Here is a 14,039-nt window from a genome sequence, read left to right as displayed (position 1 = left end):
TTTATGACCACTCTTCATTTGAAGGTTAAGCTACCATGTTGCATAAAGCAAGCTTCAGTGCCCACAGCAAAACTTTGAAAGCTGACAAAATTTTAATTTTTCATTTATAACTTTTTTAAAGGCAATGCATGTTACAAGATAATGGTTTAAAATCTGAATACCCTGTCTTGAAACACTAGTAATATTAATCTACCCTGCTATATAGTTATAACCTCTGCCTGAAAGGAGAGAAAGTGAGTCTGAAGGGATTCATGCAAATATGTTTATTTCACTCAGTTGATCACTTGCCTTTGTTTTTATTTGCACAAAAAGGCATACCAATTTCTTAAGAAAATGCATAATGACTAACAGTTTGCTCACATTTAGACTCGAAATGCATTAAGGACATTTCGCGCACCAGGACAGCCCCACTTGGCTCCTTGTGTTACCCACCGCGACAACCCGGTGCTTGGGGTGCTCGGAGGCTGAGCTTGGGAACGAGAGTGCGATTTTGGCTGGCTGCCGCAGCCACGTTTCGCCTCTGTCAAAACATAAGGAACCCATGTGCTGTGCAGTGTCTGTGCATATCAAAGGACTTCAAGTGGTCAAAATTAATACCGTGTCCTTCATTAAGCTTGCATGCCGCTTCAGTATGTTAAACCCTTCCATACTGCACAACTGTAGTTCCAGAATCTACTTTGCTCGAATCCATTGCTCAACTGTCTCTACTGCTTCTGCCAGCTGTGAAGCAGTGAGAACAAATCATCACTGCGACAGCCACACTTTGATAGAGGCAAAGTGCAAAATATCTATGCGTCTGCTTAGTCAGATTTAAACTTGAACACGTCAAAATTAACCCAGAGACCTCCACTACAGTATCGCTCATAGCCCACATGTAACTGCAGTATGTTAAGTTACCTACTAGGCACTCTGATCACTATGTTGCGATGATCTTTTATCGCAAAAGGAGGTTGTGAGCTTACTTGTACGCACGCTGACGCTTCAGACGTGGTTTGTCTGCGAATACATTGCACCAACACGGAAAAACTAACTATTTTAACGAATTAGCACTACGGCTTCCGCTCCACTGAAACACAGTTGTCTGTCCTGTCTGGTCCTCCTCAAGAGCATGCCTCTTGCAGCTGGCAGGTGGTACGGCCGGACACTAAGTGGTCGGCGGATTGTGTGACATCATGAGACCACTTAAGGTGGCCAAACAGGCAGGGGCTGCCAATTCGAGCAGCATGTTTCCGGTGAGAATCGAACCGAATGAGACCCTTCCCTTGGAACCATGAGACACGCTGCCCCTGGTCAATGCACAGCACACTCCTACAACTTGGTTAAAGTGGGGCTTTCTACCCTGTGTCGCTCCTGCCAGCTTGAGTGACATACATCAGGTATGTCAACCATGCTAAACCAGTCTAAATCAGGCAAAACCATACAAGCAAGATAACCCATTCGAATTCAGAACCAAGGCTGATAGTGTTAGCGAGCAATAATTTCATGCTTAGCCCCAATCTAAACTCCCTGGTCATCTTTTTTACCTAAACAAAACAATGACAGACAAGGCGCTACCTGTTGGACATGTTGCAAAATCACATATATATTGCACATAATTATGCTGCATGAAACTGTCGGGTATACAGTGTATGCTGCATAGAAAAGTGGGAACAGCATTAGCAACTTAACGGGCCTCTGTGATATTATAAATAATACTCTGAGAGGTTCAGCAAATCCTCTCAAGAACCACTGCACAAGGGCTATGCTCTATAAGACACACTAAATCTCCCTCAACAATCTATTATTCATTGGACTAAAATTTGTCACTATGTGTGAAAAAAAAAAAAGAAAACAAGGCCCATGTTTGCTCTTCTTTGTGAATTTTTCATGCCATGAATGTTCACGACTTACCCTTATGCATGAGCCTTTACAATTCTAATATAAGGTAAAGGGCAGCAAATCTGCACTCTCTCAACATTGCACATGTATGAAGCACATTTTTGAGGTGCAGTAAGGTAATGGTGAGCTCAATATAACACTCCCTGGTTAAGGCACTCGGGTGTCTAGCACAAATGCAAGCCACGATGGAGAATGAGTACACAAGGCATAGCACTCCGTGCTCATTCTTATGTCCATATGCAAAACCACCCTTTGGAATATTCACAACAGCACAGCCATTCAAAGCAAATATGTAGCTTGCACAACCAGTAGTGGCCTTTTTCTCCTGGTATCCACAACAGTGTATTAAAATGATGCCAATTTCCAAGGAACGAATTAATGGGTGATCAGTGCATAAAACAACAACCAGACTCCTCACAGTCTCCTCAGGTAAAAGAAAAAAGTTTCAGCAACACCGGTATAGCAATCGCCACAAAAGTGGAATCACATGGCGGCGCTTTCTTCAAAGCGTCCACTCGGCATCACACATGACTTGACCAAGCAGCACTGCTGCAGCTGCAACACATGGCAGTGCCGCAATTTGCTTGACAGAGTCTCGTGCAAGGCTATTTCTGTAAAGTGTGGCTTTTACCCATGGTCAAACATGGGCATGGACAAAAAGGAAACATTGAACATCTTCAAGTTGCCAGAACTGCTAGAATGCGATACGAGAACTGGAAAGAGTCAGGTTCCCAAGCTCGCCTTAGCATTAAAAATCTGAATACTCTATGCATACAGCCTGAGCTGTGCCATGTCACATTAAACCTTGGACAACAAACGCGGTTCCTCATACCATGCTGCCACGAAGACTGCATACCATTTCAAAAAGGCCCACAACCACAGTGAGATGTAGTTTCATGCCAAGGATATGAAAGGGAGTTCATCCACCACCACCAGACTTCTTTAACAGATTGATCAAAGGTAGGCCATGCCTATTACATGCAGTGCAGTGAACTCTGCTGTCCTAGGCCAATTCCAGCTTTTACCTCCAGCAGCCAGTATTACAGGTCAAGGCATATCTGTGGGCAGTCATTAAAATTTGACAACTACCTTGCCAATGCTTTTGCCTGAGTGTAAGTACTCGACACCGTTGATACAACCTTCGATGCCTTTGAGCTCTCCACCTTCAGCGTTCTGCCCAAGGTCGACCCTGGGCACAAGGCTGCCATCTTGCAACATCATGTACAGCTTGCCAATATACTCGGGAAACAGGTCGGCATAGTGGCTCAACAAGAAGCCCGCCAAGGTGCTCGAGCGTGCGAGCAACTTGTAGGGCAGATTGGTCAGGTCTACCTCAGGGAAGGGCTGGTCACCCTGGTAGCCCTGGATGGCACCCACTACAACGAGGCGGCCGCGCGGGCGCAGCTTCCTGAAGAGCACATTGAAGGTCTCGCCGCCGACAGTCTCCCACACAACGTCGATGCCGTCGGGGTACGCCTTGCTCAGCTCAGCGGCCAGGTCGTGGGTGCGGTAGTTAATGACCGCCTCACAGCCCAAGCTGCGCAGGTAAGCCTCCTTTTCGTCTGATGAGCAGGTGGCCACCACGCGGCAACCGGCGGCCCGTGCGTACTGCACAGCCAAGTGGCCCAGGCCGCCGGCGGCCGCTGTTACCAGCACCACATCACCTGCACGGATGCGACCTTGTTGGTCGAGCCCGATGGATGCAGTCAGACCGCTCACCAGCAGGGGAATCACCTCAGGTATAGCCTGCGGCACGCGGTACGCACGTTCCGCTTGCACACACTGATATTCGGCGAACGCGCCGTACCGGGGAAAGTTGGTCGTTGCCACGGAGTTGCCCACCTGCGGTCAAAAGTGCACATGCAGTTAATTGGCGCAGTTGGCCAGGTTTTTTTCCAGATGACATTAGAGCCCACATTCTGAGAAAAGGCTGGTGCCATGTGTTATGAAATTCTTTATTAGCCAAAAGGTCGGCGGTCTCATCATGACACGCATACCAACGACCAACCAGCGTTCCATCGGGTCATGTGAGTAGTGGCACCATCAACCTACCAAACAATCAGGAATTTTCATAGCCGCATTGGCAGGTGACATGGTAGGGTTCTGCAGTGCTGTGGCGTTATCTACGGAGCTACACCCTCAGCTAAACAGTATCCCTAAGTGCCTCTGAAAAAGGAAATGCGGTTTGCTCAAAAAGAAATTAATGGTTAAGCAGACCCGAACTGATCCTTCATTCAGTGCAATAATTAAGATGCCTTATGTGACTCTTCATACTGCATGTAGCCAGACAGTAGCTACGCATTACATGACAACTACTAAAATTGTTAATTAAAACCATAATTACCACTGCAAAGTAGCACTCTATGTAGCACCAGCTATTTCTGTCAACACAAACAGTCTACTTCTTAATAATCGAGCAATAGGCAGTACTTGCAGCAGTGTTTGAACAAGCAATTGATGCTATCTTTTAAAAAGAAGCTGAAGTTGAACGACATAGTTGGCAAACAAAAATGGAAGTGAAAGTTCTGTTCTTTGAGATCTAGACTGTTTGGTTGTTGGTGAAGTGACAGGGTCTGTGTGTTGATGGCAATGATGTAACTGCCACTCAATCATCATGGTAGATAGCATATGAAACATCTTTATGACTGGGGTGGACAGTTTCCTGCCAATGCCCTCCATGCAGCTGATAAACCTACTTAACAGACTAACTACTCGAGGCAAATGATGACACCTGCTTAGCTAGCAGGTTGTGTGGATGTGGAGCTTCCTGGCTTGCAGAAGCATGTAAACTATGGGCCAACAGGATAAATGGCACAACTGCATAGCTTATACAAAAATTTCGGATTATGTTGCTGCTGCTTCTCTACCCAATTAATTTTCAATTTTAGCTCCTAACTTAAAAGTAAGTCAGCTACCTATGCATTGCATTCCAAGAAAACTGACCTTTTTCCTGGTCAAATCCAAATTTTAGACTTAATTGGACTACTTTTATTGTTTCCAGTCTAATTTTTTCACAGAACAGTCTAGCCCCTACACATAATTTATGTGGAGCTTGTACACTCACAATCAAACATGGTGTCCCAATCATTCATGGAGAAATAATGGCCAATATGATGATCAGCTGAATGATTATTTATTGTTCATGCGTGGAATAACGCTCTGTCAGTTTTCGACACAATCCCCCCGCCCCCACACTCAATGCAAGTTTGCCAATGCTTCCAAAGTCTTTTAATTCCCATAGATAAAAATTTGGAGAGGGGGGGGGGGGGGGGGGGAGGTACACACAGCCACATATGCATCATGTCATGTCATATAACTCTTAGTCAGAATAGAACTTCTTGCGATCTATCATTTCTTTATGGGGTCAAACACATGAAAGTCACTTAGGCAAGTATGGCCCATACAGTGGGTGTGGAAGACACAAACTTCGAGTCTGCTGTTTTCTCAACTGCTGCTTGGGCGGTATGAGGCCCGTGCATCTTTAGCGGAACACCTTCAGACAACAGTCAACCTCGTTTTGATTTGACAGTAGGTGGGAGACAGTTATCTAGAAGGTCAAAGTATGATGCACAAGTCAGAGTGGACCCTTGCAAAGTGTAGCCTCCTGGACAATACCTTCTGAGCACCGAAAGAGCGTCAACATAACCGTTGTGTTCAGAACTTTTTTGGTTTGGGCGATGAAGAATAGCTCCATTTCTTACTTTTCTATCTTTGTTTCTCACTGATGACAGCGGACACTGGTTTCGCCCCGGTGATGATTCTTGCAGGGAAGGCACCACTACCTTCTTCAATGCTCCACAAGAGTTGTTGACATACATCCCCTTTTCAATTTGGGCATCAGTTGTCGGGACAACCATCTTGCAGACACATTGTGAAATTGGAGCACACCATGCACAATCGTGAATGTTGAACCATGAATACTGTTTACAACTGCTGCAATGTCACTCAGTACCACTCACTGGTTTTCAATCATGATGGCCTCAAAGGCTGCAATGGTCTCTGGAGTTACAACACAATTTGTCTGGCCCAGACCAGAAGCGTCAGCTATGGATGTCACATCGTTCACCAACTTCTTTGCCCACTAAAGCACTTGATTCCGTTACAGACATGCACCTCCGTACTGTACTGTATCACTGTACTTCGACACGTATCATACCTTCACTGCAGAGAAATCAAATAAAATGCTGCTCCTTCGTGGTGTAAGTTGCTGTAGTGTGTGCATGTGCCGCTAGGTGGCACCTCAGAAGCCTCCGGGCAGCTGCGCCTTGAACGTGGTCTTTTTCAAGGACGTGGAACGCTTCCAGGTGCCTACACTATCCGGATAAAACCAAATGCGATGCTGTTCTCATTAAGCATACTCAGGCACCTGCCGCTACCACTTCGGGATGCGGTCAAGCAGGAACTGGACAAGCTGGAAGGGGATGGTGTGATCTGTCACCTCAACACACCTACGGACTGGTGTGCTGGACTGGTTGTGGTCCCGAAGGCTACCGGCAGCCACAGGCCTTGCATAGATCTGACCCACCTCAACAAAGTCATTTTGCGGGAAGGCTATATGTTGCCCACAGTCGAAAAATGCCTTGGTCTGAGGGGGGATGCCACTGTTCTCTCCAAGTTGAATGCACGTCAAGCTTCCACCAGATCAAGCTGTCTCCAGAGTTGCAAGTGTGCACAACGTTCATAACTCCATTCAAGCGTTACTGTTTTCTCCCGCTCCTGTTTGGGATCGCGACTGCTTCGGAGAACTTCCAACGACAGATGTCCCATATCCAGGAAGGCAGTCGGGTGTTGTGAACATGATCAATGATATTCTCGTCTTTGGCAAGACGCGTGTAGAGCATGACCGTCGATTTAAAAAGTTCTCATTTGGCTCACAAAAACAGGGGCCATGTTGAACCGCAAGAAGTGCACTTTTACAGCCATCAGCATTACGTTTCTGGGTGTTATCGTCAGTGCCGACAGAATCTCTCATGACCCAGACCAGGTCGCTCCAATAAAAATCATTCCGGCGCTGCAAAAAGTCACAGGTGTCCGTAGACTTCTGGGCCTTGTTAACCACATTGGACACTTCTTGCATCACGTATCAGAAATGACAGTACCGATCCAAATTTTGCTGCTGAAGGAGTCTTAGTGTACTTGGGGCCACGCTCAACAGTCTGCCTTTACCAAGCTTAAGGAACTGTTCTGCTCAGACCATTGTGTTGCTCGGTACAACACTGCGTATTAAACGAGAGTATCAGCCGATGCCAGCTCCTTTGGTCTTGGTGCTGTCTTGCTACAGGGACAGCCATCTAGTGAGCGTCATCCAGTTGCCTTCACATCGTGTTCACTCACAGCAACAGAACGTCGGTACAGTCAGACTGAGAAGAAGGCTTTAGCAATAAGCTGGGGAGTACTTCGTTTCGAAAAATATGTCCGTGGACTAAATTTCTTCCTTGAGATTGATCACCAGCCACTGCTGGCGCTCATGGGGACCATGGTTATCGATTTGCTTCCTTTGCAGATTCAGCGTTTTCGACTGCAGCTGATGCGCTTCCAATACCAAGTACTGTATATACCCGGCAAGTTGTTAGCCACTGCTGACACGCTCTCACGTGCACCATTGGCTGGTTCACTGTCAGGGCAAGCTTATTAAGTCAAGCTCTTTGTTGAAGGGATTCTTCACTGATTCCGGGACTTTGTCTCCACAAGTCAAAAAGAGCTTTGCCAGGCCCAAGCCAATAATGATGAGTGCAACACTCTGCTTGAATACTGCACCAAAGGCTGGCTCGGTAGTCAAGGCTGCCGCTTCACGTTAAGGAGTACTGGCAGCATCAGGAGGTACTCAGTGTTTGTGAAGGGCTATGTCTGAAGAGAATTTGCACTGTTGTGCTGTTGGCTCTTCGGTGATCCATGCTTGACCCCATTCACGACAGGCATCAAGGTATTAACTGATGCAAAGCCGTTGCTCGAGAGTCAGTATGGTGGGCTGGAATCAACAGCCACATCAAAATGCTAGTCTCTAACTGTACCAGGTGCGCTGAAACACAAGTCCAACGCGCAGAACCGATGCTGCTTTCGCAGACTCCAAGTCTTCCCTGGGAGGATGTAGGAGTAGACCTTTTCCATCTGAATGGCCAAGATTATGTGTTGCTGGTCAACTACAGGTCACACTTCCCTGAAGACATCAGCCTACGCTCTATAACAGCACGGGCAGTCATCGCAACCATCAAGGGCGTCTTTGCACACCACGACATCCCAAAGGTCGTCCGCAGTGACAATAGTCCACAGATCTCATAGACAAATCCATAAGACTAATTCTATGAGACTTCTCTACCTTTGCACAGGCTTATGGCTTCAGGCATGTCACTAGCAGCCCATGTTTTCTGCAGTCCAATGGTGAGGTGGAGAGGATGGTGCGAACCGTCAAGGACCTGCTGCACAAAGCCTTTCTTGGCATTGCTAGCCAACAGGAACGCTCTTGGCATCAAAGGTGTGAGCCCTGCACAACTTCTCATGGGCAGACGGCTACAAACCAGAGTTCCTAAGACAGCACAGCAGCTTGAGCCAGGCTGGCCTTCGTCAGGCTTTTAACCTGCGTGATTGAGCTAATCGGAGGATGCAGGCACGGGACTTCAACCGGAGGCATGCAGCTAAAGTGCAGTGCCCACTTCAGACTGGTGAGCAAGTCTTCGATAGTTCTGGAACCAGCCCAACATCCCCGATCATACGCCGTGGAAATCGCGAGAATGTCCTCCAACATAATCAGCTACACCTCGTCCCCAGGGTCTGAGGGCCCTGCCGAACCTGTCGCCAGAGAGGAGCCCGAAGTGAAGCCATCCGGTAGCAAACTTACTACTACAGGACGAGAGTTATTCCCACCTCGACTTCATCGGCTTCACCCAAGTCACAACTTTCAAGTTCATCCATTCGTGTGTCGAGGTTTAGTAGACCAATCTGGAGGGCGAAAAGACTGGACTTGTGATGTCTAAAACAAGGGGGGATGTAGCATGTGCATGTGCTGCTAGGTGGCACAATTGCTTCCTTGGCTATATATATATATTTGCGCTCAATAAAGCCTGAGTGTCATTTGCCCGCTGAGTGGCATCACGTCATTCGTGCTTGCAGAAGCACATCCTTCTACAGGTGGGGCAGCCATTTTTGCATTGCTAGTGTGCTTGCATTTCTGTGCTTGTGCCATGCTGCCACCTAGTGAACATCAGACAAACAGCTAGGAACATGTCTACAAAAGTGCAGGGTACTAGCACCATCTTTCCCTTTTTTTAGTGCCCTTCAATGGTTTTCATTTGACTGACTGTCATAATAAGTTTCAACTTTTGGCAATGATTAGCAGTTTAAGCAAGTAAAAGCCACAAAGTTTACGGTAAAATCCTATTAGTTCATTATAATAATCAAGTTATTTCCATCAGTTATGATTTGGTTGTAGTAGGATGTTAGAAAAAAAAGGCAGCAATCCACTTTAAGTTCTCACCTCCTGTAAAGCAATCAGACAAGAAGCACAATTCTATTGATATTTTTCAGTACAACGTGTAAGACACATTCAATATGCAGCAGTCGATTCAATGAAATAAACATAATAATGTGTGCAACAGTGCAGAATATAAGGAATTATATACTGATGAAAATGCAGCATGCAGCTATAGGCATCAAGGAACAAATAAAAGCTGATAAGCACATCACAGAGGACCACAGGATGTAAACGAATGACCCAAATGAACGACTATACTTTAGAGATAGGACACAGTGATTTCAGGGAAGCTAACACAAGTCTTAATAAACCTATTCAGTGAGACTAGTAGCTGGTATCAAACTCTTTACTAACTGTATTAGGTTCTTATAATGGATGCAAACTGCTTAGGTCTACGGCAGTGAGGATAAGGCGAATCAGACTGATGCAAAGAAGCTGTAAAGGAAATGGTACCAACACCTTTTTTACCCAATTTTATTCAAGCGCTACAGTGTATGAAGACTTACTATGTAACGATACCAAGGTTAATTTTCAGACCTTGGGCTGTGTCTGCTGGTTAGTACACAGTGGATATTTTATTTGAGTCTGAATGCGTAGTTGTTGCCCAAACTAATATAAGGTAAAATTCAGGTAGGAGCAAAATAATGTGTACCATATAACTTGTTCAACTGTTTTTGGTAATCTATCTCTGCGATACAGTAAAAAACCTACAACCTTAGATGCCTTCAGCAGGAAAATCAACATGGTCATCCTAATGCATACTTTCTTGAAAGTATTCATAGTGATCAACCATTTATGTCAAACACTTTCATAAAGCCCAGAAAAATTCTTGGTAATAACATGTTGCTTTCAAAATGCTACAACATATATACCTTTTGATGAGGAAGGATAAAATATGCCAATATTTTGCAGGCAAATACATGATGAGGTGGTGGTGGTGATGTTATGCAATTGGAGAAACATTTCCATTCGTTTTTGTATGATCTTTTTTTCCCAGCCCATTAGAAAATAATGAATACTATTTGGCTCAAAGTCATTCTTGTTGAACTTGCTGTAAAGTGAAATTAACTTTGCTACTTACATATTAGATGATAAATTTGCTTTTCCTACACACGGTTAAATTTATATAAATGAAAGGCAAAGATGTATTCAAAGATATGTTTAGCAGGGCAAATCTGTGTGGACACTGCTGACTGACATCATATCAGGTGGAGTTAGATAATCCATGGAATGTTCATTCTCTTTCGTCAATTCGAATTGAAGGAAAATGGTAGGACACCGAGTGATGAAAGTTTGGTGGAAGTCTGATGCAGGCTGAACACCTGACATGAAATTATAGTCTTAATTAAATGCTTTGACTAAGTAATTGTTGATATTCATCATGGGCGACCTTATGAAAGCCTGTATTCGCTTAACTCATTTAGAAAAAGCAAGATTTTCTAAGTAGGCAGGGACGATCAACTGAACTGAAGTAAATCATGCACTGCTAACTTCATCTTTATATCATTTTTATCTTACTTTCGTATATCTGGAATTGCTCTGGAATGAAAATGTTTTCCGATGCCACAAAGGAGATGTACAGTTTGTTGTTTTTTTTTGCTTCATGTACACAAGTAGCTCTAGTAAAATGCATGGTTTTCTGACTGTCCTGACCTCTCGTTTCTTTCTACGAGGAAAATGCTTGTAATATGCATCAAATTTTTCCAGTTTTACTCTCCGACATATGATACATTCTCATGCGGTTGCTTCAATGGCAACAAGTTGCTCCCGCCTGAACATAGATGGAAACTGAACATTAAAATAATTATCAGCTGGAACCACCATCGACATTCTGCACACAATTTGGTAACCCACAGGGAAAGAAGGTTTTCTCGTAAGCCAGTAGATGCCAGCCCAAAACCATGGCTATGTTGTACCCACTGCCACTGGGCAAAAAAGCTAGGTGGCAGTGTTCATCTACAAAGCAACAAAGTAGTTTTGCTGCTGGTTCTAGAAGAAACCACAGGCCAACACACTCAACAACCCCAGATATTTGTTAGCCGAAGTTACCTGAAGTCCCTCGACGTCGGGACCGACCGCGACAACCTCGCCAACCGACTCGAAACCGAGGTCAAACGGGAGCTCCTTGGCCGCGCCTTCGTACCGTCCCGCAGTAGCATTCACGTCCGAAGCGTTGACGCCGGCGTAGCAGGTGCGCACCAAAACCTCGCCCGGTCCCGGCTTCGGCGTCGGCACCGTCACAATGGAGACAGCTTCACGGAACTTAGGTGTCTTCTTGATGCACACCAGCTTGCGGTACTCGGCAGGCACCTTGCTCTTGGTAGCCATGGTCGCTCTGCGGACGTCGGCGGCCGTGCAGCGCCGGAACAGCGCTCGGGCCGAAGTGCAAACGACAAGCATGGCACTCCCAGTCGTATATCAGCAGGTGGGCGCAACGTCGGTGCAACACTTTTCCGGGACTAGCTGCAGCACAAGTGCCCGCCCCTTGCTGGCCTTGTATCTCTTGATATCGCGCGGACTCCTGTTCCTGACGGACTCGTATGCTGCGGATGCGGCGGCGGCGCACGTGCTCAAACACAACTATTTGTTTTGCCTTTGACGCCCCTTGTGGCGCTATTGTCCTTACAGCAGACATCAGTAGGCAAACAGCTAACTCTTTAAATAGCGAGAATATATCAAGGAAACTGGCATGAAGCTGACAGCCACAGCACCGGCAGCTGTGCTGTAGCTGTGCCAATACATTATTGCCCAGCAGTAAAAAAAGAGTAGCGCGAATTTTGAACAGTCGCATTATTGCTTATCAAGTTCACATGTTATATTTAACTTTTACATCAAATCGGAGATTAATTATCTTTCGAATTCAAGCTATCTCTAATTCATTTAGACTTTGTAAAGTTCGAAATCGCCCGTTGATCTGCTTTTACAAAAGGACGTGGCTACTAAAAGGCTAAAAGTACTTCCTTCGGACGGACCCAGTGCATTTTTTTTCGGGCACTTCGGACGGATCCGGCGGGTTCACACGGGAATGGTTCGCGCGCGTCCTCGCTACCCGCGCCCGAAGTGACGCCGACGTTACTGCTCTGAGCGACGGCGAGAGAGCGGCGTGGCCGTCCGGGGCCCTGGATCGCCAAGCCGGATCGCCAAGCACTCGTGCGGACCGAGCATACGCCATGGAGGAATGCTTTTTGCTTTATCGCTGCTACCTCCGCGTTACTACGCCCGCGCTTTTCGTCTCGTATTCAGTTCGAGCGGGTATTGTTTGTTGTGCATGCGCTGCGTCGTTCGCTCTGTGTTCACTGCAGTGCATCGTTTTTTGTGCGTTGGTGGGTGTGCCAGAGTTGTAGCTTTACTCGTTTCTAGTGCTGATTATGGGTGAAGCAGCGAAAAAAGCGCTCAATGATGAAGCGACAGTCACATTTTTAGCGCTCGTAGGGAGCTGCCCACCGATATGGAATATTGAAGATGCTTGCAATAAATGAACGCTTTTTCGATTCCTCGTCGTCCTCGCACACTTCACGTAGAACAGCCAGAGCAGCGAGACGACGGTTTCGCTCGGCGTCCATGTTGAAACTCTCGGTAGAAAGGTTTTCGGCAGTGCGCCGTCACCGATGGGAAGGAGGGTACACGCGGATGGTCCGCTGACTTGGGCACGGTGACGCGTGGTCACGTGGCAGCAGATCCGTGCTGACGCGCGCGGACCGTCCACGCTCCGGTCCAGCGCAGCTCTTTGGCACCCTTTCCTGGGCTACGCGTCGGCGTCGGCCGCGTCGGCCTCGTAACCAGCTCCGCCCCCTAGCAGCGACTGAATGATGCCGCTGACGCCGCTAGCGAGTCAAGACAACGTGACTGCGTAGAACGTAGAACACCGTCGCAGCCATGCAGAAAGAAGAAGAGGGGTCCCCCTCTCGAACCTGCGTGGCGGCGAGGGTACTCTCGGGTTGCCGAAACGCCGGCTCGCTATCAGCGGATCACGGTGCGTGCATCCCGTTCTCACTCGTTTCACTCGCTAGCGGCGTCAGCGGCATCAGTCAGTCGCTGCTATCTGTTCGTCGCGCACACGCTGTCTCCCGCAACCTCCCGATAACTCAATTGCTCTCTTCATTTCTCCGACCACAAAGCTTCTTTCATGAAGCCAAGAACTGTTAGTGGCGTGTTTCTTGAAGAAATACGTGTGTAAAAATTAAAAAAAAACATTGTCTGTAATTGACGCGCGCGGACCGTCCGCGCTCTGCGCGTCTGGTGGTAGTTATCTAGAGATGGGTAGAAGGGGCGCGGGTAGAGCAGTTGTGAGGTCAGAAAGGCCTGCATTAGCTCTATCACTAAAGGAATGCATGCGATCTCGCGTGAATCCCGGATGGGAGGCTGCCGGCGCCTGAGAACCTCGGCCTAGTGCATTGGCAGCCTCGTTACTTCGGATTCCCAGAGAGCGCAGGCACCAAGCTGCACATGGCGGGGCGGTTTGGCGGCGGGCGAGCTTCACGGCCAGACTGAATGCGCGTGCCTCGATACCGGCCGTGGCTCAGTAGGCTAAACGCGGAGACTTAACTCAACCGCGCGCGAAATTCAGACTCGCTGCTTTAGAAATGAACTATATCTTGTTTCCATGTCTGGCTGCTTCCTCGGCTGTCTCTAAAGAGGAGACTGGGACAGTCGCAAGATGTTGTAGGGAGGAATTGGTGATGACCACTAACCC

The 14,039-nt window shown here is 47.1% G+C and overlaps 1 protein-coding gene across 1 annotated transcript; it reads right to left on the bottom strand.

Moving 5' to 3' along the window:
* Nucleotides 1–248: 248 nt before the first annotated feature.
* LOC146208840 (prostaglandin reductase 3-like) lies at nt 249–12,012 on the bottom strand. Its single transcript, XM_084596339.1, has 2 exons — nt 11,396–12,012; nt 249–3,720 (listed from the first exon to the last, which is right to left on the bottom strand). Exons 1-2 carry the CDS (start codon nt 11,744–11,746, stop codon nt 2,950–2,952), a joined length of 1,122 nt encoding a protein of 373 aa, XP_084452465.1. The 5' UTR covers nt 11,747–12,012; the 3' UTR covers nt 249–2,949.
* Between the last annotated feature and the right edge of the window lie 2,027 nt (nt 12,013–14,039).

The sequence above is a fragment of the Amblyomma maculatum genome, chromosome 1 (assembly GCF_055883805.1).
Source record: "Amblyomma maculatum isolate TAMU_Amacu chromosome 1, ASM5588380v1, whole genome shotgun sequence".
Classification (NCBI taxonomy): domain Eukaryota; kingdom Metazoa; phylum Arthropoda; class Arachnida; order Ixodida; family Ixodidae; genus Amblyomma; species Amblyomma maculatum.
Note: the sequence above shows the minus strand (reverse complement) of the source record. Positions and strands in the feature narration are given on the sequence as shown.